The following is a 27392-nucleotide window of genomic DNA, read 5'->3' on the forward strand; positions in this document are numbered from 1 at the left end:
GAAGGGGCTCCAAGGGGGGAAGGGGTCCAGAGAGGGGAAGGGGTTCCAAGGCGGGGAGGGGTCCAGAGGAGGGGATATCCAGGTGAACGTGCAAGCGAGGGCTCCGATGAGTCCATGACTGTCTCCAGGGGAGCGAACTGAGGATGGGTGTGGTATGAGGGAATGGTGAGAATGACCAAGGGCAGAGTGAGACGGGAGTGTGGGAAGGTGAGGGGTCAATGGTAGTGGTAGAAGGGACAGTGAGGGTGGTTGGTGGGGACGCGGAAGCAGACACAGACCCTGGGGGTGGGAAGGAGAAGGTTGGGGAGGTGAATGTGGATGGGAGTGGGGTTTTAGGGAAGGAAGGGAATGTGCACATTCACCTGGACATTCCTGAAGGAAAAGGGTTGCCACAAATGTGGTAGGTCATAGAGGGGAGGCAGCAGATGATGGTGGGGGATGGGGGGCTGGTCAACTGTGATGGGGGAAAGGAAATGGGTGACTGGGGGAGGGGAAAAGACAGGGGAGTGAAAGTAAAACTGAATCAAGACCCTGCTGTCTAAATCGAAAGCGAAACAACAGTTGTAGTGGGTGAGATTAGGTGCTGCATGGGAGTGTGATCAGTGGGTGGTGGAGATACAGGTAGGCTCAGATGGACAACTGAAAGTGAACCCCAGCAGGCAGCATTGGAAATGCTCAGGACAGTGAGATGAGAGTGATTCGGGAATGATCCCCGTGTGTGGGAGAGGCTTGCATGAGGCACTGAAAGGCCCTGTCACAGACACAAACACACACACACACACACACACACACACATTCCTCCCTCCAGAATCACTCATTGACCAGCTGCTCCCTCTGCAGTGACCAAAGATGAGGTTGAGGGGGTCACAGGCAAAGTAGACTCGGAGGGAAAGGACAGCCTCTGAGATTCCTGAGTGGATGACCCAGGGGTGTCCAGCTGCTGCTGCTTCTCCCTTTAGGAGCCCAAGGGCCCCGGCCTGACTCCTTGAGGGGAAGGAGCAGCTGGAGGGACATCGAGGTGCCCCGTTTCCCTCTCGCGTTGTCACTGCAGGAACTCAACCATGGCTCCCACGATGGACTGCAGGTCTCCACATTCTGCTGGACCAGGGTCTCCGTGGCATCCGCCACCCTCCCCATGGAGACCTCCATACGCCCACATGTGGGCACCACTTTATCAGAGAGCGGGTGGCACACTCCAACTCACGAGCCACCCTGAGGGCTTCCAGCAGCTCTTCCAACACGTTCCCCTGCCCTCTGCTGACTCTCCAGGATGAGTTGGAAGGCTGAATCCAGAGGTTTGTCACCTGACTCGGACCTCACAGGCGCCTCTCTCCCAGCATCCTCCGAGCACTGGGGAGCTGGGCTGAACCTGCCTCCTCCTGCTGCAGACACGTGTCTGTGTGGTGACCTCCAGATTGTGAGTCCCAGCCTGCTCTAGACCTAGATCCCACCGAGGTGTGTGTCTCTGCGCTGGTGCAGGGTGTGGGTAGGCGCTGTGATGGGTCTTCCAGGCTGCTTATTTCCAGCTGTTCAATGGAGGAGGTGTCCTCTTGGCTGGAGGTGAGGATGTGGATGGAGCTGAGGGACTGGCTGGCTGAGGGTGTCGGTGCAGAGCTCCCTGTGAACCAAAGTAGAGATAATTAGTGCCTGGCAGCAGAGTCAAAAGCAGCAGAGAGAGAGAGAGAGAGAGAGCACTCACACTCACAGTCACAGTCACGTTGGGAGAGGGATGATGTGGTGCAAGATCCTCACGTGGGTGTTCACCACCGACCTCACTGTCACCACAGGCAGGGTCCACATCCTCACCAGTCAGCGCGAGGGCACACTCCTCAAAGTGAGTGAGGGGCCTAATGTGGGTCACTCCACCCCTGGTCGGGGACCTCTCCCTGCTGTTGTGAGCCAGCTTCTCCTGCATGAAAACAGATGGAGAGAGTGTGAGCAGGACACATGACACTGCGGAGAATGTTTGTGTGGTGATCGGAGCCATGGACAGGATGAGGACGTGAGCTCCAGCGGATATGAGCCTGATGGAGATGTGAGGGTGTGTGTGAGAGTTAGTGGTGTTGTCCCTTGAGGTGTGAGATCCCTGTGGATGTGTGATGTGTGAGTGTGTGAGTTGAGAGTGATGAGAAGAGTGACTTACCCTGGCGAATTGGGGGAGACCATTCATCCTGTAGTGGCACTGGGTGGCTGTCCTCTTTTGCAGGGCATTGGCACTGACCACTGCTGCCACCACCTCCCATGCTGGATGGGTGGTGCAGCTGCCCATCTTGCACACAGAGCAACATCATAGAGGACATCACAGCGGGCCTCCACAGTTTCAAAAGACACTTGAGGGATGCGTCACTGAAGTAGGGGGGGGCTGCAGAGTTTTTGCCTTTCGAGGCTATCCTGTCCTCTGCGCAGCAGTCATGAGCTGGAAGCACCGAGAGGTGTGTATGTGCGGCTGCAATTTAAATATGGTGCCTGGTGTGATGAAGCAGAGGGGCGATGGCAGCAGAACCCATCTGCCATGGAAACAGCATGTTTCCCGGGAATGCATCATTAATACAGCGGGTTTGGGACAATACAGCGTGAGAAGCCACCATTGCGGCCGATGGGTGAAATGTCATTTTACCCGCCTGCTCCTGCACTTAGTGCAAATCTGGGACGATTCTGCCTAATATTCCAGGCGAGGCCTCACCAAGTCTCTGTACAATTGCAGCAAGACATCTTTACCCCTGTCCTCAAATCCCCTTGCAATTAATGGGATGATTTTCTGTTTTGTCCATTGAGAATAACACAATCACATCTTCAGTTAAGGTTTGAAACTGACCCTTGAACTCTGCAACTAACCTCTGGCCTTTATGTTCCTTTTGGTTGGTAATTTTAGCCCATTATACAGAGCCAGTGTTGACTGCAGAACCTGAGCAGAGAGACCTGGATCATGGAGAGCTTGTGAGGGTGATTTGCTCCTCATGGGGTGGTTATCCAGAACCAGTTGTACACTGGACTATTATGAACATCTTTAATGAAAGCAGGACAGTCAAGAATCACATTAGTTGTTCTGGAAAGGAATTGTGCAACATCACCTCCACCCTCTGGATCCAAGCGAAATCAAACTTCGTTACCCTTCGTTGCTCTATATACAACGCCAAGCTCCAGGAGAATAAAACTGCAACCTTATCTTGGAGTAAGTAAAATTAGGCAATACATCCTTCCCCTTGGGGGAAAGAAACCTCAAGCATAGATAATCATGTTTTCATGCTGTGAAGTTCCTGATATGTTGAGATTCCATTGCTCTGTTTGTGGCAACCCAACTGTCCTGAACTTCACGTGTCCAGTAGGAGCGAGTTTCAGTATTATTCAACCCATCAAGGGATATCAGAGGGAAACCTAATCCTGTATTCACCCCAACACTGATTATACAGTGATTACATAGTGGCCTGGAGTGCCTGATTCTACCCCTCCTGCATCCAGGAACATTGAAGTCAGTTGGAGCACCATCCACTACTTTTCTGGCTGAGATCAGCTAACATTGAACAAAGTGAGAAGGTCCCAGGTGAGATTCCTGGTCTGTATAGCCCAGTACCACACTATACAATGGGACTTTCCTAGCCTGTATAGTTCAGTATAATACTACATAGTCACTGAATTCCAAAACGCTATTCATCGTATACAGCATTCGGAGACATTTTGATAACGTGATATGAATGCAGGTATTATTGTTTTACTAATTGAGATCCAGTAGTCCAACCCATGGAGTATTAATTGACTGTACATAGGTACAGGAGTGAGCTTTCAGTCCCTTGAACCTGTTCCGCTGCCAGTCAGTGAGGTCAAGCTGATCAGATAGCCATCAGAATGGCTAGACTTGCTGTGTCCATTTAGTTTCCAGTAGCTTTTACACTACAAGTTGCTGAGAATGGGTAATGGAAACAGAATGGTGCCCCCTACAGGGCATCTAGGACCTGTGAACAGGGCAAGCAACTGTGTATCTCCTTAACCATCAGATTGATGTATTGTGAAATGAACAGCGCAGGGTTTCCGCATTTAACTGTGTTCTTACCCCAAGTTGCTGCATGCTTTGTGCATAAATTCTGGTGAGTGCTCTTAGTCTCACTGTTGGTTTTGACTGTAAATTCTGGCCCATCATTCACTAGTTGCAAATACTGTGTGCTTTGACATTAAAATAAATTTCTAATCGCAAGTGTAAACCCTACTCTGTTACTCACTGCATGCTTTATATCTCCAAACATTGTGCCAAGAAGAGGATAAGAAAATGAAATAGTTCATATTTTCTTATTTCAATATCCCACTTATGTTTTTGTATTTGGACAGATTTCTCTAATGAATGCTATAGGGAGGCCATCGTCCCTGTTAGTGATGTACATCACAGATGGATTATACCAGTCGTCTTAGTTATACTAATCATTGTATGTTCACTGGCGGCTTACATTTTACTGAAGTTCAGATCTTTACTGAGTGGTAAGTGACTTATCTCCTTAGTTTACTTAACTGACACTTAAATACAAGACTAGGTAGCCCAGTGGGGTTAGACAACTCTACATTGACTCGAATTAACTGAGTTTGCCCTGATTGATAGGTGAATGGTTTCCATTCTGCACGTTATAAAGATCTTTAGGCAAACTTTATCAACCAGTATCAACCCAGTGACTGTATGCATAGGAAGTGTAAATACTCCTAAATTCTGCCCCTGTTAGTATTCTGAGCACTCACCGGGTGGGGGTGTGAGAATTGAGGATGGTATAGTGAAGGATGCTTTCTGAGGTCAGTTTATGGCAGATTTGGGCCAGCAAAGAGGTTGAATTTCAGTCCACCTGGTCCACATTCAGTATAATCTTGATATTGATAATAGGGATTAACTACAGAGCAATGTCCCGAGTTTTTAATATTCCTCCCTTCAGTGTGTGGAAGTGCACTCTCTCCCCACCATTACCACGTAGAGGATGGTAATGCTTTTTAAAGCATTCTGTTGGTAGAACGGCTACAGCACACAAGGAGACCATTCAGCCTGTCATGTCTGTGTTGTCCCTCTAAAGGAGCAATTCACCAAGTGCCACTCCCCCGGCTTTTCCCAGTAGCCTCGCACATTTTTCTTTTGCAGGTAGTAATCCAATTCCCTTTTGAATATATCAATCGAACCTGCCACTACCACACTCTCAGTGTATTCCAGAACCCAACCACTCACTGTGTGAAAAGGGTTTTCCTCATGTCACCATTGCTTCCTTTGCCAATTACCTTCAATTTGTGCCTTGTAGTTTTTGATCCCTCCACCAATAGGAACAGTTTCTCCCTATCTACTCTTTCCAGACTCCTCATGATTTTGAATACTTCTATAAAAATCTCCTCTCAGACTTCTTTTTTCCAAGCAGAACAGTCCCAACTTCTCCAATCTATTGACATATGAAGTTCCTCGTCCCTGGAATCATACTCGTGAATCTTTTCTGCATTCTTTCTAATACCTTCACTGTCCTACCTAAAGCGCGATGCCCAGAACTGTATGCATTACTTCAGTTGAGGCTGAACCAGTGTTTTGTCCAGGTTTAAGATAACTTGCTCTTGTATCCTGTGCCCCAATTTATAAAGCCCAGGATAGTGTTTGCTTTATTAACAGCTCTCTCAACCTATCCTGTCACCTCCAATGATTTATGCACATATACACTCAGGTACCTCCTGCATCCCCTTTAGAATTGTACCCTTTATTTAAATTGCCTCTCTGCGCTCTTCCTATCAAAATGAATCACTTCACAATTCTCTGCATTAAATTTCATCTGCCACTTGCCTACCAATTCCAATCGTTCTCATTGTTCATAATGCTTCCAGGTTTTGTATCATCCACCAGTTGTTCTATTTCACGAGGCCAGACGGTTTTTAGGTACTTCCTGCTGTTTGTCACTGATTCTGCCTTCAACTTCTCCTGCATAACAAGATTCACAGTCACATGCAAAATAGAACAAGAATTGGTCCCGTACTACAGAGTACACAATGAACTCCCATTGTTTAATGACATGTATATTGCACATCCAACGCGAACAGAAATCCCCAAAACACTTCAGCAATGTGTATTGCATCCTACCCGGGTGTTGTTAAGATGAATCAATGCTCCTGTGAAGCAGTCTGATGGTTAGCAATAGGTTGCTATATAGAAGAGTTCGTTAGAAACTGTGTAGCTCGTATATTCCATGAAAATCTATTAAACAGTGTCTTGCACCTCTACAACTGACCCATGGCCAAGAAAACCATGGCAATAACTCCAAGTTGGTATTTTTTTCAACTATCCTTCTTGCCAATTTCTTAGATATTTTAAATCTCAGAATTATGCAAAGATGATTAGTTTGTATGTGTGTAACCGGTTTTATTGACAGTGCTTTAAAATGTCTATTCCACGCTTCAGCTCTAGCTTCTAGTTCTTTCTACAGTTTGTTTACTTTTTCCTGAGTCCACATCCAGGCTTAGTCAATCAAGCACAGTGAGCATCAGGAGCATACAGATTTGCATAATCAAACACAGAACAATTGAACACTACACCTCCATTCCTTTTGCCTCTTGATTTTCTAATAAGCTTGGGCTGCTTCTAGAATCTTCTACTGCAAAGACAGATACAAAATACTTGTTCAAAGTCTTTGCCATTTACTTGTTTCCCATTATTAATTCCCCAGTCTCACACTCTATGGGATCAATGCTTGCTTTAGCTACTCTTTTCCTTTTTATATACTTGTAGAAGCTTTTACTGTTTGTTTTTATATTTCTTGCTAGTTTTCTCTCATACTCCCAGTTTTCCCAATCCTCTGGCCTACCAGTAATCTTTGTAGCATTGGATGCCTTTTATTTCAATTTGATATAATTCTTAACTTCTTTATTTAGCCATGAATGGTGCACCTTCTCATAGAATCTTTCTTTCTCAATGGAATACATCTTTCTTGAGAGTTATGAAATATCTCCTTAAATATCTGCACTGCTTCTCTACCATCTTATCTTTTAACCTATTATCGGAGTTCATTTTAGCCAATTCTGTCTTCATACCCTTGTAGTTGCCTTTATTTAAGTTTATGACTCTAGTTTCAGACCTGCATTTCTCACTCTCATGAATGTGAAATTCTATCATGTTATGATCACTCTTACCAAGAGCACATTTTACTGTGAGGCCATTGATTAACCCTGCCTCATTACAAGGCCTAAAATAGCCTGTTACCAGGCTGGTTCCAGAATGTATTGTTCTAAGAAACTGTCCCAAATACACTCTATGAACTCATCCTGCAGGCTACCTTTGCCAAATTGATTCATCTAATCTGTATGAAGATTAAAATATTTCCTTATTGGCCCCCATTATTTCTTGATTTAGACTCTGTCGTATAGTGTAGCTTTTGTCAGGGATGAAATTAAATTTCATCTGCCGCTTGTCTACCCATTCCACTAACCTGTCTATGTCCTTTTGAAGTTCTACTCTATTGTCCTCACAATTCACGGTACTTCCAAGTTTTGTATTGTCCACAAGTTTTGAAATGGTGCCCTGTACACCAAGATCTAGGTCATTATAGTGGTCATCATATATAGTATAGAACTTCCTCCCTAACAGCACTGTGGGTGTACCTACACCACATGGACTGCAGCGGTTCAAGAAGGCAGCTCACCACCACCTACTCAAGGGCAACTAGGGATGGGCAGTAAATGCTGGCCCAGCCAGCGAAGCCCACATCCTATGGATGAAGAAAAAAATGAAGGGAGTTCCAGGATTTTGATCCAGCTACAGTGAAGGAACAGCAATATAGTTCCAAGTCAGGATGGTGAGTGACTTGGAGGGGAAATTCCAGGTGGTGATGTTCCCATCTATCTGCTGCCCTTGTCCTTCTAGGTGGTAGTGGTCATGGGTTTGGAAGATGTTGCCGAAGGAGCCATGGTGAGTTGCTGCAGTGCATCTTGTAGATGGTATGCACACTGCTGCTACTGTGCGTCGGTGATGGGGGGAATCAATGTTTCAGGTGGTGGATGGAGTGCCAATCAAACTTGCCTCATACATAGCCCCAGGTGTCCATTCATGACATGCAAGCTACTAGTCTCATCGGGACTTGGAAAAATTTATTAATTTTACTTCCAATTTCCACCGCTCCATCATTTTCACGTGGTCCATCTCTGACACTTCCCTTCCCTTCCTTGACCTCTCTGTCTCAATCTCTGGTGATAGACTGTCCACCAATATCCATTACAAGCCTACTGACTCCCACAGCTACCTCGACTACAGCTCCTCACACCCCGCTTCCTGTAAGGACTCCATCCCATTCTCTCAGTTCCTTCGCCTCCGTCGCATCTGTTCTGATGATGCTACCTTCAAAAACAGTTCTTCTGACATGTCCTCCTTCTTCCTTAACCAAGGTTTTCCACCCATGGTGTTGACAGGGCCCTCAACCGTGTCCGGCCCATCTCCCACGCATCCTCATGCCTTCTCCTCCCTCCCAGAAACATGATAGGATCCCCCTTGTCCTCACTTATCACCCCACCAGCCTACGCATTCAAAGGATCATCTTCCGCCATTTCCGCAACTCCAACATGATGCCACCACCAAACACATCTTCCCTTCATCTCCATGTTGGCATTCCGTAGGGATCGTTCCCTCCGGGACATCCTGGTCCACTCCTCCATCACCCCCTACTCCTCAACCCCCACCTATGGCACCACCCCATGCCCACGCAAAAGATGTAACACCTGCCCCTTCACTTCCTCTCTCCTCACCATCCAAGGGCCCAAACACTCCTTTCAAGTGAAGCAGCATTTCACTTGCATTTCCCCCAACTTAGTCTACTGCATTCGTTGCTCCCAATGCGGTCTCCTCTACATTGGAGAGACCAAACGTAAACTGGGCGACCGCTTTGCAGAACACCTGCGGTCTGTCCGCAAGAATGACCCAAACCTCCCTGTCGCTTGCCATTTTAACACCACCCTGCTCTCTTACCCACATGTCTGTCCTTGGCTTGCTGCATTGTTCCAGTGAAGCCCAACGCAAACTGGAGGAACAACACCTCATCTTCCGAATAGGCACTTTACAGCCTTCCGGACTGAATATTGAATTCAACAACTTTAGGTCCTGAACTCCCTCCTCCATCCCCAGCCCCTTTCTGTTTCTTCCCCCTTCCTTTTGTTTTTTCCAATAAATTATATAGATTTTTCTTTTCCCACCTATTTCCATTATTTTTAAATATTTTTAAATCTTTTATGCTCCCCCCACCCCCGCTAGAGCTATACCTTGAGTGCCCTACCATCCATTCTTAATTAGCACATTCGTTTAGATATATATCACCAACTTCAACACCTATGTGTTCTTTTGTTCTGTTGTCTGTGACATCTTTTGATGATCTGCTTCTATCACTGCTTGCTTGTCCCTACAACCACACCAACCCCCTCCACTTCTCTCCCCCCACCCAACCCCCCCAAGCCCTCCCACACACACACCTTAAACCAGCTTATATTTCACCCCTTCCTTGGATTCACCTAGTTCTGTTGAAGGGTCATGAGGACTCGAAACATCAACTCTTTTCTTCTCCGCTGATGCTGCCAGACCTGCTGAATTTTTCCAGGTAATTCTGTTTTTGTTTCTACTCTTTCATATATGGATTATATGATTGTGCCCTCAACTAATGTTTTTACATGCATTTCCCAGCAGAGGTCACCAGAGAGTGATCAGGGGCAAGAATCAAGGCCGACCATTTCCACTCAAGCAAAGGGGAACTCAGACCAATTCTTGTGCCTAAAATGTTGTCCCAGAAGAGATCAAATATTTCCCGGCTCTTTTTATTTTGGATAGCTCAATTTCAAATGCATTCATCAATGATTTTTTTCATTGGGAAACATTTTGTGCTGCCTTATTAAAATTGGGTCTGCAGCCGGCCCAGTTATGCTTTGGGTTGCCAACTGTGATTAAATGTATTCCTGGAGGTTCCATCACATGACTTGCCCCCACCCTCCAGCCATTAATCGGCCAACACATCCATCCTTGTGACGTATGGCCTTCCTATGCCAAACGGAAAGAACAAAGACTCATTACCCAATTGGATGATGTTTGACTGTCAGCCAAACAGCCTTTTTTTTTTACCCACTTTCAATATTTTTATATCTGATAATGAGAAATGTTCAAAGAAAATGACAGAAAAACCCAATCTTTTTTAATGTCTGGATGATTTTTCTCCAGGGTTGCACACAGCAGTGTCCTGGAGAACGACCTTTCATTCCTGGAGGCTCCGGGCCGATCCTGGAAGGGGTGACGACCCTAGTTATGCTCCTTGAGAGAGCTCCACGAAGTCCAGGGGCAGATGAAGGGGTGTGCAGTGCTCTGAGCTAGCCAGGCCCCACCTCCTTTCCTGAACTTGAGGAACGCTAATAAACCACCTTCAAATCCACTGCAAGATATATAAAAAAAATAGCTTGTACTTTTTTTTTAGCAGGTAATGTGGCTGGAGAACAGTACGAACTGGCTTCATATAACTTCTCAGGTGCTGAAGTTGAGGCCCAGTAAGTATTCTTGTTTTTAGGTCAGTCTGTTGTTGATGAAGTGGAAATGTTGGTTTAGAAACGCCGTGGGCTGGGTTTTATGGCCCACAGCCAGGTGTGTTTTTGGTGGTGCGGGGAGGATGCATGTAAGAAATGTCAGGTGTCTACACCACCCACCCCTGACCTGGTCCCCATAATACCGGCTGGGCAGGGTGGGTGGGTGAGACATCTACTAAGCCACACGACTGTAGGCTTATTGAGGCCCTTAAACGGCCAGTTATTGGCCATTTAAGGGTCGACTTCCACCTCTGCTGCCATAATCTGCTGGCCAGTGGAAGGTGGAGCAGAGTGGGCAGGCCACTATTCTCACCAAGCTTGGTGACAGGATGGGAAAGAGGTTGTCATCGCCTTTGGGGAAATGTTCTATACACATTGGGGCACACCCTACCTTTGTGCCTCCCTGCCCTGTCCTTCAAAATTGCCCCCAGCCCCCCTCACTCCTCTTCCTAGGCTCCCCGATCCCTCCCCATTCAAACTGGACTCATCTCTCTCTGGTGCTCGTGTACTTTTCATCCTGGGTGCTCCTTGCAGTTCCCACAGTGCCCACTATTCGGTTCTAATTCTGTTAGGACTGCGACTTGCAGCTCTCGAGGGTGGGACCTCCTGTGACTGAGGGGCAGAAGTCCAATCCTCAGCTTGTTCAGGCTTCCCCCAGCATATCATTGCTGCCGAACAGCCTTATTTAAAGTTGCTCGGTTTGGAACTGACATTTCTTGCGGGGAAGTGAGCAGTACACAGCCCTTCTCCCTCCTCACTGTAAAATTCAGTCCTGTAGAACATTGCACTGGGGAATGAACTCAATGCAAAATATCTCCCCAAAAATCTCTCTAACATGAAGGGAATGGCTTAGTGGGTAAAGGAACAATTTGGTGTGTTGCTAAGCCACATAGGTAAGTAAACTCCCAGATTGGATCTCTGAGTTAGTCTAATTTCAGACTGGGTGATGACAGTTGTGCTACAATTAATCTTAGTGTCTCAGATTAAAGATGGAAATAATTTTCCAAATTTTCTCTTCTTGTTCATTATCAACTGAGTTTAACAATATTAGAAAACATTTAATGATTCTCCACAAGTACTAAGAACTGATACAAACAGGATGATTTTCGATAATGCTTTATGTAGATATATATATGTTTGTGTATGGCTATGCCCTTTCCAAGTGTACCAGGTCAACATCATCTGGGAGGATTGATGTAGCTTCACAATCTTCCCTTTGGAGAGCAATGTCAAGCAGTGCAAGGATTTGCTGGCTGATTAACAGTCAGATGGGAACACACCTTCCATGGTGGCGATTATCTTCATACGAAGTGTTAGAGAGGGAGGGTTTTGTGGACTCCCACAGTCCACATGGTGAAGGTTGGGGGGGTTCGAGCTGGGTCAGATCCACTGGACTCAAATATCATGTAAGATGTCGACCAGAAATTAGTGCCAGGACTGTCTGGTGTGGGGCCTGAACCCTGCATTCCTGCTTTCGAAATGGGAATGTTAGCACTAAGCCGAGGGCTCACTCCTGGTGCCGTTGATACAGTTCCGGTTAGGATTGAAGATTCCAGATAGCTTTTCTTTACAATGTGAGATTTTCAGGTCAAAATATTTCTAAAGGACTTTGTGAAAAGGTGTGCCCCAATTTGTTTTGTTTTCCCATACATGTATCAGTAGAAAGTTCCCTCAGCAACATTTGTAAAGTACCTTTAATGAACAGCAAAGTGTGCTCACACTGGAGTAGGAGAGTTAGAAGCAATGGTGGAAACCAGGGTTCCAGACAATGAGTTTTGAAAAGTAGAGAGAGGAGTAGCAAGATGCTGGGATTTAAGGAGGGGGTTCCAGCAAACTAGGTTAAGGATGCGGCAGGACCTGCTGCTGACAGAGGAGGTTGCACAGGAGGCCTGAGTAACTGAACCAGGTGTCATGCCTGGAAAGTAGAGCTGGAGGAGGTTGTAGAGATAGAGTTGGGTGAGGCCACAGGAGGGACTTGTAGACGAGGATATTAAATTCACTGAATTTGGAGCAGGAGTTATTGGAGATCAGTGGGAATGAAGATGATGGGCAGGGGAGTAGGGGCCCCCAGGAATATGGTTGGCAGAGGCTGGGGAATAGTGACATTGAGGAGGAAGGCCTGGGAGGGTGGAGGAGTTCAATCCCAGTATATACACGCAGACACAGCAATATTGGCTATAGGTTTACACATATGATGCAGAGAAAACTAAACATGGCAAAACAAGATCAAGCAGTCTTAGGAAATGGCAGTCTGAAGTAGGAGTAGGATCAGTTGGTGGGTAGTCCTGGCTTGTTTTGTGGTTCAAAGGAGGTTTAACATTAAGGGGTCAGAGCTCAGTTTCTGGATGAGACAAGTAGAATTGGCTGAATCATAAAATCCTGGTTGTGGCTGGCGGACATGGACAGCGGGTGATTACAGGCTGCCCAGCGATCTCTGATTAATTGGTGGAAGTCATCGCTACAGTAAGGGTGATCTAGGATAACCTAGGGTGAATGATGACTGGTGACTGGCAAGAAATGGCTAAAGTTTTTTCAGTGAATGTTGCAGTATGCTGAACCTTCATGCTGAGCGTTATGTTATCTCCTGCAAAGGATGTGCCATGTTTACAGAAGAACATAAGAAATAAGAGCAATAGGAGGCCATTCGGCCCCTCAAGCCTGTTCCACCATTCAATAAAATCATGGCTAATCTGGTTGTGGCCTCAACTCCGCTTTCCTGTCTGCCCCCTATAACCCTTGGCTCCTTTATGGATCAAAAATCTGTCTATATATTGAATCTATTCAATGACCCAGCCTCCACTGCTCTCTGGGGCAGAGAATTCCAAAGTTTAGTGACCCTCTGGGAGAAGGGATTCCTCCTCATCTCTGCCTTAAATGACAGATCCCTTATTCGGAAACTGTGCCCCCAGTTCTAGATTCGCCCATAAGAGGAAACATCCTCTCAGCATCTACCCAGTCAAGCCTCCTCAGAGTCTTTTTCTTTATTCATTCATGGGATGTGGACATCGCTGGCTGGGCCAGCATTTATTGCCCATCCCTAATTGCCCTTGAGAAGGTGGTGGGGAGCTGCCTTCTTGAACTGCTGAAGTCCTGGATATGGGCTCAACCTATAAACTCCTGGGAATAGGCCCAACCTGCACAATCTTTCCTCATTGGACAATCCCTTCACCTCAGAAGTCAGCCTCGTTTCTGTTATCAGAGGGTGTCTTTCCTATTTTCATTCTGGTATCTTGACCTTGTGCTAAAAAATGGAAGAGCAGAAGCTGGGGCAGCAAGTGAACAGTGATGTGCTGGTGTCTGGGGTGGCAACAGCAGGTGGAGTATCCAGGACATAACAATATCATCCCAACACCCTCAGCCTAAATGGGAGCCAAGATCTGAAGTCTGCAGACCAGAAATCTTATAACCAGAAGCTGGTAAAAATAATATACACTTCCTGTTTCTTCACTTGTCCTTTAAAAAAGGTTTACCAAACTTTCTTTTTCTTAAAAATGAATTTCATTTAACTCAGCTAATTAAAGGGTAAGAGGGAGCGCAGCTCTTCCCGGTAATAGTTGGGCCTGTCTGCTGAAAGTTGGACTCTGTTTACTCCAGTTAGAATTCAGGTAGAGCAAACAATTAGGAAGGCAAGTGGTATGTTTGCCTTTACTGCAAGGAGCTTGGAGTATGAGAGTAAGAAAGTCTTGCTGCAACATGTAGGACTTTGGTGAAATCACACCTGGAGCACTATGTACAGTTTTGGTCTCCTTACCCAAGGAGGCACTTAAATAGGTCTGAAGGACTTATCTAGCCCTCTCCAAAGGAAAGGAGTCAGTTGCTTTATTATTACCATCTTCCAGATAGCCTTTTTAGTCAGGTAAAGCCAGATTATAATTTCCTGATTATTATTAGAGTCTGGGTAAAAACTCCTAGGTAATGTTCACCATAATATAAATTCTAAAACATATAAAAGCTTTATAAAGAACTGAACATGCAATTCAAAGTTATGACGGGAACAGTCAATCGCAATGTTAAATAGGCTCTAGGATAAAGATAATACAATCTTCTTTCTAGTAGAGAATCCAATTTTACTTTTCAGTTGTTACAATAAAAATATTTTAAGTAGGATTTCCATTAAATATTAAAGAAACATTTATCTTAGTCCCTGAGCGAATGAGACACCCGCTAAGCTAGTTAAGAGAATTTGACAGCCTCCCAGTTTGCTCCTCTATACTTAAAGAATGTCTTGAGCTATGTAACTAATTTCTTACGCAGAGGGGTGGTCTTGTAATTGTAATTAGGTTCCACTCCCTTATGTTCCAAATTGGGTTTTGATTCTTGTTAATTTCCCCTGAAAAACAGCTCTCTCTTATTCTAAAACAATTTATATAACTACCAGTTTCTGGCAAGTTATGGGCCCCTTTGACTCTAGGGAAGCTACGCTTGCAAGTCTGGTGGTCAAAATTTTTACCTTCGTCTTGGGCCTGCTCCTTAAGATTATAACATGGTTCTAGGTTGTAAAAATCCCTAGCTGAGTGGGATCTCCTTATCAATTCCTACATTGTGTTGTCTTCCTGTGTGCAGTTTTTTTGGGTGCATGTCTTCTTATCAGTTGACTCATTGCTGTAAAAGACACAAGTTTGTACACACCAGATGTGTGCATTGTGAACTCTATTTACCCTTTTACAGAAATGAACTGTCTTAAATTCTTTAAGCTGTTATTTCTAGGAAAAAATAACTCCTTTACCCCTCTAATCCTTCATTATAGTCATATTCCTTTACATGGATTCCTTCACAGATACCATGAGCTGGCCTCCCCATGGCTGGAGAGACTAGAACTAGTGGTCATAGTTTCACATAAAAGCTCAGCCATTTGCAACTGATGATGAGAATTTTTTTCATTGAGAGGATTTGTGAATCTATGTAATCCTCCACACCAGAGAGCTGTGGATGCTTAGTCATTGAGGATATTCAAGGCAGATAGGTACGAACATGTGAATTGGGAGCAGGAGTAGGCCACTCAGCCCCTCGAGCCTGCTCCACCATTCAATAAGGTGTGAATGTAACCTCAACCCCACATTCCTGCCTAACCCCGATAACCTTTCATCCCCTTGCTTATCAAGAATCTATCTTGCTCGACCTTAAAAATATTCAAAGATCCTGTTTCCACCGCCTTTTGAGGAAGAGAGTTCCAAACACTCACTACCCTCTGAGAGAAAAAAATTCGCCTCATCTCTGTCTTAAATGAGAGACCCCTGATTTTTAAACAGTGACCTCTAGTTCTAGATTCTCCCACAAGAGGAAACATCCCCTCCACATCCACCCTGTCAAGACCCCTCAGGATCTTAAAGATTTCAATTAAATTACCTCTTACTCTTCAAAATTCCAGTGTATAGAAGCCTAACCTGTCCAGCCTTTCCTCATAAGACAACCCACCCATTCCTGGTATTAGTTTGGTAAACCTTTTCTGAACTGCTTCTAATGTAGTTACATCTTTCTTTAAATAAGGAGACCAAAACTGTACACAATACTCCAGATGTAGTCTCACTTTTGTATTCAATTCCCCTCACAATAAATGATAACATTCTATTAGCTTTCCTATTACCTGCTGTATCTGCACACTAACCTTTTGTGATTCATGCACTAGGACACCTCACAGCTCTGCAATCTCTCACCATTTAGATAGTAAGCTTCTTTATTCTTCCTTATTCTTGTGAAATGAACAGTTTCACATTTGCCCACATTATACTCCATTTGCCAGATCTTTGCCCACTCACTTAACCTATCTATGTCACTTTGTAGCCTCCTTATATCCTCTTACAGTTTACTTTCCTATCTATCTTTGTGTTGTCAGCAAATTTAACAACCATTCCTTCGGTTCCTTCATCCAAGTCATTTATATACATTGTGAAAAGCTGAGGCCCCAGCACTGATCCCTGTGGCACACCACTCATCACATCCTGCCAACCAGAAAAAGACCCCTTTAAGCCAACTCTCTGCATCCTGTTGGCTAGACAATCTTCCATCCATGCCAATGTTACCCCCAACACCATGAGCTTTAATTTTTGCAATAATTTTTGATGTGGCACTTTATCAAATGCCTACTGAAATCTAAGTGCAGTACATCCATCGGTTCCCCTTTATCCACAGCATGTAACTCCTTCAAAGAGCCAATAAATTGGTTAAACATGATTTCCCTTTTACAAAACCATGTTGACTCTGTCTGATTGCCTTGAATTTTTCTAAGTGCCCTGCTATAACATCTTTAATAATAGTTTCTAACATTTTCCCTCTGACAGATGTTAGGATAGATGTTAGAATAAAGGAGTTATATTTGCTATTTTCCAATCTAATGGAACCTTCCCTGAATCTAGGGAATTTTGGAAACTTAAAACCAATGCATCAACTATCTCACTAGCCACTTCTTTTAAGACCCTGGGAGTTAACAAAGTGAGCGTTGGTCCTGTAGAAAGTGAGTCTGGTGAATTGATAATGGAAAACAAGGAAACAGCAGATGAATTGAATGAATAATCAGTCTTCACTATAGAGGATACAAGTAACATCCCAGAAGCAGCTATAAATCAGGAAATGGAAGGGAGACAGGAACTCAGGAAAATTACAATCACCAGAAAAGTGCTACCGAGTAAATTGTTGGAGCTGCGGGTTGCCAAGTGTCTGAGTCCTGATGGACTCCACCCCAGGGTCTTGAAAGAAGTGGCTAGTGAGATAGTTGGTGCATTGGTTTTAATTTTCCAAAACTTTCTAGATTCAGGAAAGGTTCCATTAGTTTGGAAGACAGCAAATATAACTCCTTTATTCAGAAAGGGAGGGGGTCAGAAAGCAGGAAACTATAGACCAGTTAGCTTAACATCCAAGATAGGGAAAATGTTAGAAGTTATTATTAAAGAACAGGACACATGGATAAGTTCAAGGCAATCAGGCAGAGTCAACATGGTTATGTGAAAGGGAAATCATGTTTAACCATCTTATTGGACTCTTTGAGGAAGTAACATGTGCTGTGGATGAAGGGGAACCGGTGGATGTACTGTACTTAGATTTCCAGAAGGCATTTGATAAAGTGCCACATCAAAGATTATTGTGGAAAATGAAAGCTCATGGTTAGGGGATAACATATTGACATGGACAGAAGATTGGCTGGCTAACAGGAAGCAGAGAGTAATAGGTCTTTTTCAGGTTGGCAAGATGTAACAAGTGGTGTGCCACAGGGATCAGTGCTGAGACCTCAACTGTTTACAATTTATATAAATGACTTAGATGGAATGGTTGCCAACTTTGCTGATGACACAAAAATAGGTAGGAATGTAATTTGTGAAGACATGAGGCTATAAAAAGATATAGAAAGGTTACGTGAGTGGGCAAAGATCTGGAAAATGGAGTATAATGTGAGAAATTGTGAAATTGTCCATTTTGGCAAGAAGAATAAAAGAGAGGCATATTGTCTAAATGGTGAAAGATTGCAGAGCTCTGAGATGCAGAAGGATCTGGGTGTCTGAATGCATGAATCACAAAAGGCTATTGTGCAAGTACAGGAAGTAATTAAGAAAGCTAATAAAATGCTATCATTTATTGAGAGGGGAATTGAATACAAAAGTAGGGAGGTTATGCTTCAGTTATACAGAGCACTAGTGAGACCACACCTGGAGTACAGTGTATTGGTCACCTTATTTAAGGAAGGAAGTAAATGCATTGGCAGCAGTTCAGAGGTTTACCAGACTAATACCTGGAATGGGCGGGTTGTCTTATGAGGAATGGTTGGATGGGTTAGGCCTGTATCTGCTGGAGTTTAGAAAAGTAAGAGGTGACTTGATTGAAACATGATTGAAACCTGTCAGATCCTGAGGGTCTTGACAGGGTGGATGTGGAGAGGATGTTTCCTCTTGTGGAGAATCTAGAACTAGGGGTCACTGTTTAAAAATAAGGGGTCGCTCATTTAAAATGGAGATGAGGTGAAATGTTTTCCCTCAGAGGGTCATGAATCTTTGGAACTCTCTTCCTGAAAAGGCAATGGAAGCAGAGATTTTGAATATTTTTAAGGCAGAAACGGATAGCTTAGGTAGCAAGGGGTGATAGGTTACTGGGGTAGGAGCAATGCAGAGTTGAGGTTACTAATCAGATCAGTCATGATCTTATTAAATGGTGGAGCAGGCTCAAGGGGCTGAATGGCCTACTCCTGCTCCTAGTTTATATGTTCGTATGTACCAGTTCCCTGGTGATTGTAATTTTCCCGAGTTCCTTCCTCCCTTCTATTTCCTGATTTCCAGGTATTTCTGGGATGTTACTTGTGTCCTCTATAGTGAAGACCAAAACAAAATACCTGTTTAATTCATCCACAATCTCCCTGCTTTCCATTATCTATTCCCCAGATGCACTCTCTATAGGACCAATGCTCACTTTGTTAACTCTTATTTAAATACCTATAGCAACTCTTACTATCCATCTCTATATTACTATATTCTTTCCAATCTTCTGACCTGCCACCTGTCTTTGTGTAATGATATGCTTTTTCCTTCAGTTTGATACTGTCTTTAACTTCTTTAGTCAACCATGGATGGTGGGTCCTCCCCTTGGAATTTTCCTTCCTCATTGGAATGTATCTATTCTGTGTATTCTGAAATATCCCTTTACATGTCTGCCACTAAACCTCTGTTGACCTACCCCTTAACCTCATTTGCCAGTTCTCTTTAGCTAGCTCTGCTTTCATGCCCTCATAATTGTCCTTATTAAAGTTTAAGATACTAGTTATGGATGCACTCGTTTCTCCCTCAAAATTCTTGTAAAATTCAATCATATTATGATTGCTGCTAGCTGGGAGCGCCTTCACTAGGAGGTTATCAGTTAATCCTGTCTTGTTACTCAGTACCAGGTCTAGTATAACCTGCTCTCTGGTTGGCTCCAGAATGTGCTGTTCTAAGAAACTATCCCAAAAACATTCTATGAACTCCTCATCTACACTATCTTTGCCGATCTGATATGTAGATTAAATTCCCCCATGATTATCACTGTACCCTTCTGAGCACTAAGTGAATCAAGGGATATGGAGCATTGTTCTAAATCACCTATTCACCTGTCCGTTGGGCCCCTGCACCAAGCCAAAGTTTGCACGGGCCCCTCAAAATCATTGATGATTGACAAGTTAAGGACCTTAACGAGGCCTTTAATTAATGGCGGGTGCGCGTCCCGTTGCATAGCGCGCCCGCTGATCGAAATATCGTGATGCTCGCGCGGCATCAGCACGCGACATTTTAAGCGCTGGCGTGTGGGGTCCACCACTGGCACGCCAGCCAGAAGATTCTGCCCACCCTGCTATTGAATGGTGGGGCAGGCATGAAGGGGCGTACGGCCAACTCTTATTATTTTTCATGTTTTGATGTCCTTAGCTGGATTATCAATGTGACCTGGGATTGCTCTGTGCTTTGGTTCATTTTATCTGTTTGCTTACTTTAGAGAAAAGATGCCACATTCAGGCCAAGGTAGTGTTGAAATTCAACTGTTAACGGAAGGATTAGAGATGAAGAACCTAAAGGAGAAAGACTGAAACATGAGGAATGACCTGTGGACAACGAGTGCAAATGCAATAATATACTCCTTGTGTACCTTTGACTTATTTGGTATACGTTTCATCTGATTGCTTAGAGTGAATATGCTCTAAACTCCATGTAGATAAAACTTTGCTACGAATTGTTTAACATAATGTTTTCTCCTTTTTGAAGCTGAAACCTTGGGCAGGTGGAATAGGTGCTAAACCGGAACATTTTCTAAACAGTGAGAAAATGGAGATTGTAAAGAAACAGAGAGATGTAGGAGTCCAAATATAAAATTACTAAAAGCTAGAACGCAGATACAATGAAGAATTAAACAGGCTAATGAAATGAGCCTGTAGCTCGGGGGGACTGGAACACAGAGGGGTAGATGTTCTGTTCTAGTTTTGATTAGATTCCATTTAGAATATTGTGTTTAGTTCTGGGTACTGTACCTCAGGAAATATATATTAGCCTTGGGGGGACAAGGCCTGTGAGAGGGGGGTGCACAAGGTGCAAAGCACTGGGGGTCCTGGATTCACTTCCCAAAACAACAGCAATCATTGGCCTGTTGTTCGGGGTGGTCTCCATTGCCGGATTGGCTGTCTTGGACACTGACAGGACAACAGAAATCATTGGTCAAGATGATGATGTCAGATTCTTTTCCTGCTTACCTGGTGTGATGAGGAGAGTGCAGTTTGTTGGGCATTAGTGGCAGGTTGTTGTTGTTGTAGAGGTGGAGAACATGGCAGGCACTTCCTTAGACCTGGGGCACAAGGTAAACAAGGTAAAATACCTGCCTCTGCCCAGAAACAGGAGAAGCAGCAGGGCCCGTGATCTCTCTCCCTGTCCATGTGGAGGGGATGAAGTGCAAATTCACCAGAATGATACTGGGATGAAAAGGGTTAAATCATCAGGAGAGGATGCATGGAATAGACTGTCTTTCTTTGAATTGTGACATTAAGTTGATTAAAGGGCTTGAGAGGGTAAAAAAAGCAGTAATTTCCTCTGGTGGGGGGATTCCAGAACCTTAAAATTGGAACGAGGCTGTCCTGTCTGATCTCAGGAAGCACTTCCTTGTATAGAGGCTAGTGGAAATCTGGAGCACCCCCCAACCCCCCCCCCCCCCCCCCCCCCCCCCCCCAAAAAAAAAACTATCGAGGCTGGGGGAGCCAACTGAGAGATTCAAAGCTGAGGCTGATGGATTTTTGTTGGATATAAGGTTATGAAGGGTCATGGGTCCAAGGCAGTTAAATGAAGTTAAGATACAATCAGACATAATCTAATTGAATAGCACAACTGGCTTGAGGTACTGAACGACCCACAACTTGCATTTATAAAGCACCTTTAATGTAATAAAATGTCCCAAAGCCCTTTGGCAGGTGACTAAAAGCTTTGTCAAGGAGTTAAGTTTTAACAGTCTTAAATGCTGAGAGGTGGAGAAGTTTAGCGAGAGTATTTTAGAGCTTAAGGCCAACACAACTGGATGCACAACACCAGTAGAGGAGTGATTAAAATCAGGGATGCTCAAGAGACCAGAACAAGAGTAGCCCAGATACATTGGAGAGTTGTAGGATTGGAGGAGACTACAGAAATATGGAGGGGTGAGGATCAGAATTTGAATGGGAACTAATGAGGGTGAATAAACGTTAATTTGATGGGTGAATGGGACTTGGTGCAAGAAAGTACAAAGCAAGAGTTTTGGATGACCTCAAGTTTATGAAGGGTAGGATTTCAGAGGCCAGCAGGAAGTGCATTGAATAGTCAAGCCTAGAGGCAACAAAAACCTAGCTGAGGGTTTCAGCAGCAAATGAGCTGAGGCAGAGATGGAGTCAGGAATCGGTGCTTTTAGTGATGGTGCAGATATGTGGTCAGCTCATCTTGGGGTCAAATATAACAGCAAGGCTGTAAACAGTCTGGTTCATCTCAGGCAATAGACACGGAAAAGGATGGAGTGGGTTGTCAGCAGGCTTAACAGTTTAGAAACAAAGGCAGGTTTGCAAGCTGTGGAGGTGAGAGAGAGCTGGGTGTCTTCAGCATATGTGTGGAAACCGATGCTGTGTTTTCTCTGGTTCCTAGACTCCACTGTCTTGTACAAGTGGCCCAAGTTTGATGTGTGGCTCGCCAATGAATATTGGGCTGACTACTCGATTGCTGAGGCCATGACAGCTGGGACATTAATCTCACTCAGTGTGCAGCAACAGGGAGGCTGTCTCTGTCCCTAGCACTGAGGCCAATTTTGATGTCCTAGCTGGAGCCCCAACTAAGACCAGCACAAACTAATTGTGTAATAGGCTTCTCATTTGATGACCATATGTGTGTGCTCTGAATGATTGCTGTCATTGTGTTGGAATATGCTTTGTACTTGGTGACTTAAGTTTCATGTATTTATCTGGATTTTTTGTTCACTTTGATGGAGTCGGACAGACAACCTACCTGAAAGTGTTGAACATTGGTGGGATTTGGTGGGTCAGAGATAGTACAAAGAGGATTTGTGAACAATGCTGGGGAAGGTCACTGAAGATCTGTATCACCACGGCACTGACCCAATGAACTGATGTTGCCGGGAAGTAAGCTTTATTCTATAGGGAGCATTCGCCCATTTTGTGGCTTCGCAAGGCTAAATGATGGTTTCTGAGGTCTTGATGATGATGTATTTACCATCTGGAACATTGCCTGTAATTAATCGACATTGACCCTGCAATTGGGAATCTTGTGAACTGGTACCAAATATTGAACTGTTCAGAGGAAACAGAAGCTGTGAACCACATTTAATATTAAACCTTCAATGTTGTTAATTTAAACCAATGACTACGATTGATGATCCAGATGAAAGTATACCTAAGACCAATAGAGAATTCCAACGGACCAACTCATTCTACTTCCCTATTACATAGAATTCTAATAGACACATAGGTTTTCTATTCACTTTCATCTTGTAGAACTCCCAGTGGAGCAAACCCATATTTTACAAGCCACCCAGGAGGATCCCAGATCACATGCCGTGGTTCCCGATTCCCGAATTTGCAGCTTAATCTCCTGGCTGCATCACACCAGATGTGGCAAGTGAACACAGAGTTAAGCAGATTCCCCAGTTCCTCACAGGTAGATTGGACACAGGTAAGGCTGTCTATTCCTATTCACCCCCAAAATGGAAAGCTGATCAATTTTATTAGGTCAGGGTTACGAAGAAGAGGGGTGGAGTTAAGGTGCAGATCAGCCGTGATCTAACTGAGGGGTTGAATGGCCTGCTCCTATCTTCCATTATATAAACTTTGAAGAATTCTGTTGACTCCGTACGATATATCCATCATTATTCCATAACCGTGCCAGACCAGCCTGGCCTGCTCACTTTGTGCCTTGGTAAACCTGGCCTTTGAATTGTATTCCTATCTGGGGAGTGGAGACCAGGTCCATGGGCGTACAAGACAGAAAGGTAAAGTTAATGTTAATAAATCAACTCAAACAGCAATAAGCTAACATTAATGTTAAATGGGTAGCATGGGTAGTAATAATATAAAATAAAATAACAAAATTAGAGAAATAGGAAAAGGGGGAGTGGGTAAACATGCATGAGGCAAGGGAAATATACACATTCATTTATTCCTTGTTCCTTATTTTTCTTTCTCACCAGTTTTCAAAGGGACCAACTTTGTATTTGGCCCATCAATGACATGATTGCTGTGAGCATGGTATGCAGCCCTTCTACCACAGGAGGCATCACGTCTGGCCTCGCCCAACTCCCACTCATGTTCTCCTCCAGCAGAGTCAGTGGATAATGATCGGGACAGGAATCCTGACCATTTTTATTCTTAATGTTCCCCTCTCTACCTCAGGGGCACTGAAGCCAATTCGGTGAAGCCTCTACTGTGGCTACAGGATTTTCCCAGCACTTTAGAGGTTGGGAGGACTGGGAAATGGCAAAGAGAATGCACAGGGTGTGTTCTTTACTCGTTTCTGCTTCCTTGCACCTTTACAGGAGGTGGATTCAGAGAGGTGACGGCAAAAGAGGGGAAATTCCCAGCTCGACAAACTCACCCTTTAAAAATGGTGGCCCGCAGTTACAATCCAGAGTCGTGGGCTGGATTGGAAGTCGGGGACCACTGCTCCCTCCAGCCCCCATCCTTCTCCCCTCCACCCCCCTGTAACAAGTGTGGAGGCAGGATTGGCAGAAGGCCCGTCTCTGTGCTCCAGCACTTTGTTAAATTTAATCTTTTAAAAAGATTAGAACAGAACACAGCCCTCACCCCACACACACTCCGCATCCAGGCCACCTCATGCCCCCCCAGCCCCCCCATGGCCCCTCATACCCCCTATATCCCCCACATCCCCATGGTCCTTCATATCTCCGATGACAGCTTACTGCCAACTCATGCCAAACCATGCAGCCCACCCACCACCCTTTGCCCTTACCCCCTCCATGCCAATCACCTAGTGTATTTTGACAGTTCCAATGAGTTTATGCGCATTTCAGCCACAATCATGGGCCGTGCGCCTTGGATCGGGGAGTCGTGCCGCCATTTTACGAGAGCGAGCCAATCGAGGAGTGCTGCGTGCTCCCTGTGTGTAGGGGGGGTGGGGGGGGGGAATCCCTAAACCAAGAGTACGCTCTTCTGTGCGCATGCTCCGAAAGAGTACACTCATCTCCCTGAAGCTAAGTGCTGCCTCAGGGAGATCCGCTGGACATTTCAAAATCTGAAAAAGAGAAAAAACTATTCCCTGACATGTCCCTTCCTGTGACACTGTCACATGAGTTGGGACATGTCCATAACTTTTACATACACTTTAATTACAGTTTTAAAAACCTACTTGAAACCTGATCCTGCCTGTGGATGAGGTTTCACTTTTTCTAATGCCCACCAAGACTCCTGGCCTGCCTGACAACCTTAAGGTTGGACGGGCAGATCCATTAATTAGCTTAATGACTCTGTCAATGACCTCAATTGGCTATTGATAGCTCGGCGGGCACACAGCTGATTCCGCTGAGCCCCTGCCTTCCTGAAAATTTAAATGGGGCGGGGTAACATCGGGAGTTCTGCCCGACATCACTGCGTGTCATTTTACGCCCCCTGCTCACCAACCGGGAAATCTTGGTCCATGTTTACATTTCATAATCCCAAAGGATTAGAAACCCAAGGGTCAACACAATGGTTTTGTGAAAGGGAAATATGACAAATTTGCCAGAGTTCTTTGAGGATTTAACAAGCAGAGTTGATAAAGGGGAACCGGTAGATATGGTGTATTTGGATTTTCAGAAGGCATTCGATAAGGTGCCACATAAAAGGCTATTGTAGTATTAGGGGTAATGTATTAGCATGGATTGAGGATTGGTTAACATACAGAAGCCGGGACTAATGGGTCTTTTCAGGTTGGATCAGTTCTAGGGCCTCAATTATTTATTATCGATATTAATGACTTGGAGGAGGGGGCAGAGTGTAATGTAACCAAATTTGCTGATGATACAAAAATAGGTTGGGTGGGGGTGGAAAGGGCATGTTGTGATGAGGACATAAGGAATCTGCAAGGGGATATAGACAGGTTGAGTGACTGGGCAAAAACTTGGCAGATGGAGTTTAATGTGTGAGGTCATGCATTTTGGTAGGAAGAATCAAAAGGCAGACTATTATTTAAATGGAGAGAGACTCCAGAATAGTGCAGCACAGAGGGATCTGGATGTTCTCGTGCATGAAACACAAAAAGCATGCAGGTGCAGCAAGTAAATAAGAAGGGAAATGGGATTTGGGTCTGTATTGCTAGGGGGTTGGAGCTTAAAAATAGGGAAGACTTGTTACAACTGTACAGGGTGTTGGTGAGGCCACACCTGGAGTACTGGGTACAGTTTTGGTCCCTGTATTTAAAAAAAGATATACTGACATTGGAGGCAGTTCAAAAGAGATTCACTAGGCTGATTCCTGGGATGAAGGGGTTGACTTATCAAAAACAGCTGAACAGGTTAGGCCTTTATTCATTAGAGTTTAGAAGAATGAGGAGTGATTTATTGAAAAGTACAAGATTCTGAGGGGGCTTGACAGGCTAGATGTTGGGAAGACATTGCCACTAGTAGGGGAATCTCGAACTAGGGGACATAGTTACAGAATAAGGGGACACTCAATTAAAACTGAGATGCGAAGGAATTTCTTCTCTCAGAGAGTAGCGAATGTCTGGAATTCTCTACCCCCGAGAGTTGTGGAGACTAGATCATTGAAAGTATTTAAAGAGGAGGTGGTTAGATTTTTGAAATAACAGGGGAGTTGAGGGCTATGAGGAGCTGGCACGAAAGAGGAGTTGAGGCCTGGGGCAGATCAGCCATGATCTTATTGAATGACAGGGCAGGCTTGAGGGGCCGAATGGCCTACTCCTATTTCTTATGTGTCTTACCTCTCCCAAAGGTGTCCTGGGACCATATCCAAAGGGATACCATACCTCTCCTAGCGAATCCATCATGTTCAGACCAGCTGTTACCTGCTCTAATCTGCACACTCTGGGTTTCATACCCCTGGCCCACCAAAATCCCACTTCAGTGGAGGCAGTTGATGATTTGAATGTCCAGCTGCCTCCATAAACTGCACATGCACTGTGGCCCAACTCCAGTCCCTCCCCTTTAAAACAGGACTGTGTCCGGGAAGGGCCTGAGGGTTTCTGGGCTGGTCTGCCAATTTTAGCCATGACGGAGAAGCTTTGTGTGTGGAGCAATCCATGTGCAAATTGCCCCCAATATTGTGTAGCAATCCTTTCCTTTAGGGCTTTTTGCTCAAGCTCAATTGTATACTGAATAAAATCTGCCACGAACCAACACAATTGGGTGTTTCAAACATAACTTCTCAAAGGCAAAAATTTGCTTTAAAAATTCCTTGATTATTAAAGGGCAGTAACTTGGTGCAGTTTAATTCAACTGAAAACGGGATTCTCACTATAAAGAAATATTTTTAATCTCAGTATGAAACCATCACCTGTAAGGCAACCAACCTTCCACTCAAAATGACTTAAAAAATACACAGACCCATTTACTAATTATAGTGGGTTGTGGTAGTCAGGTCCCTAGCAAATTAAAAAATATATATATATTCAAAATCTTTTAAAATGTGTCCAGTGGTGTCCTTGCACCTAAGAGGCAACTTAATTTTGAGAACATCATCAAAACGCCTGTAAACAAGCACAATTCGTGGAAAGTCCCAGTGGCGTTTGATTCTTCCTGGGGATGGAGCCAGCTTGGTGGGTGGGTCTGGTTTCTAGCACAATGATTTTTTAAACAAATGCAAAAGATTATGGAAACTTGATTTGCATCCGAATGTAGTAAAATGTTTGAAAATCCACCATCTTTAGTGCGTATTTCAT

At 44.5% G+C, this 27392-nt stretch overlaps 1 protein-coding gene across 7 annotated transcripts in view; it reads left to right on the top strand.

Annotated features, from left to right (window-relative positions):
- Window positions 1-21164, top strand: part of LOC121271631 (CD276 antigen-like) — a 93520-nt gene extending 72356 nt beyond the window's left edge. For 5 of the 7 annotated variants that reach the window (XM_041177715.1, XM_041177717.1, XM_041177713.1 and 2 more), the window contains exons 8-11: window positions 2873-3172; window positions 4321-4467; window positions 10416-10503; window positions 19984-21164. In XM_041177715.1, the coding sequence (XP_041033649.1) occupies window positions 2873-3172; window positions 4321-4467; window positions 10416-10503; window positions 19984-20074 (626 nt within the window). In that variant the 3' untranslated portion in view covers window positions 20075-21164. The remainder of the gene's footprint in view (window positions 1-2872; window positions 3173-4320; window positions 4468-10415; window positions 10504-19983) is intronic. The other 2 variants (XM_041177718.1, XM_041177719.1) reach the window with 2 other exon arrangements.
- Window positions 21165-27392: the final 6228 nt, after the last annotated feature.

Source organism: Carcharodon carcharias, chromosome 31 (genome assembly GCF_017639515.1).
Source record: "Carcharodon carcharias isolate sCarCar2 chromosome 31, sCarCar2.pri, whole genome shotgun sequence".
Lineage (NCBI taxonomy): Eukaryota > Metazoa > Chordata > Chondrichthyes > Lamniformes > Lamnidae > Carcharodon > Carcharodon carcharias.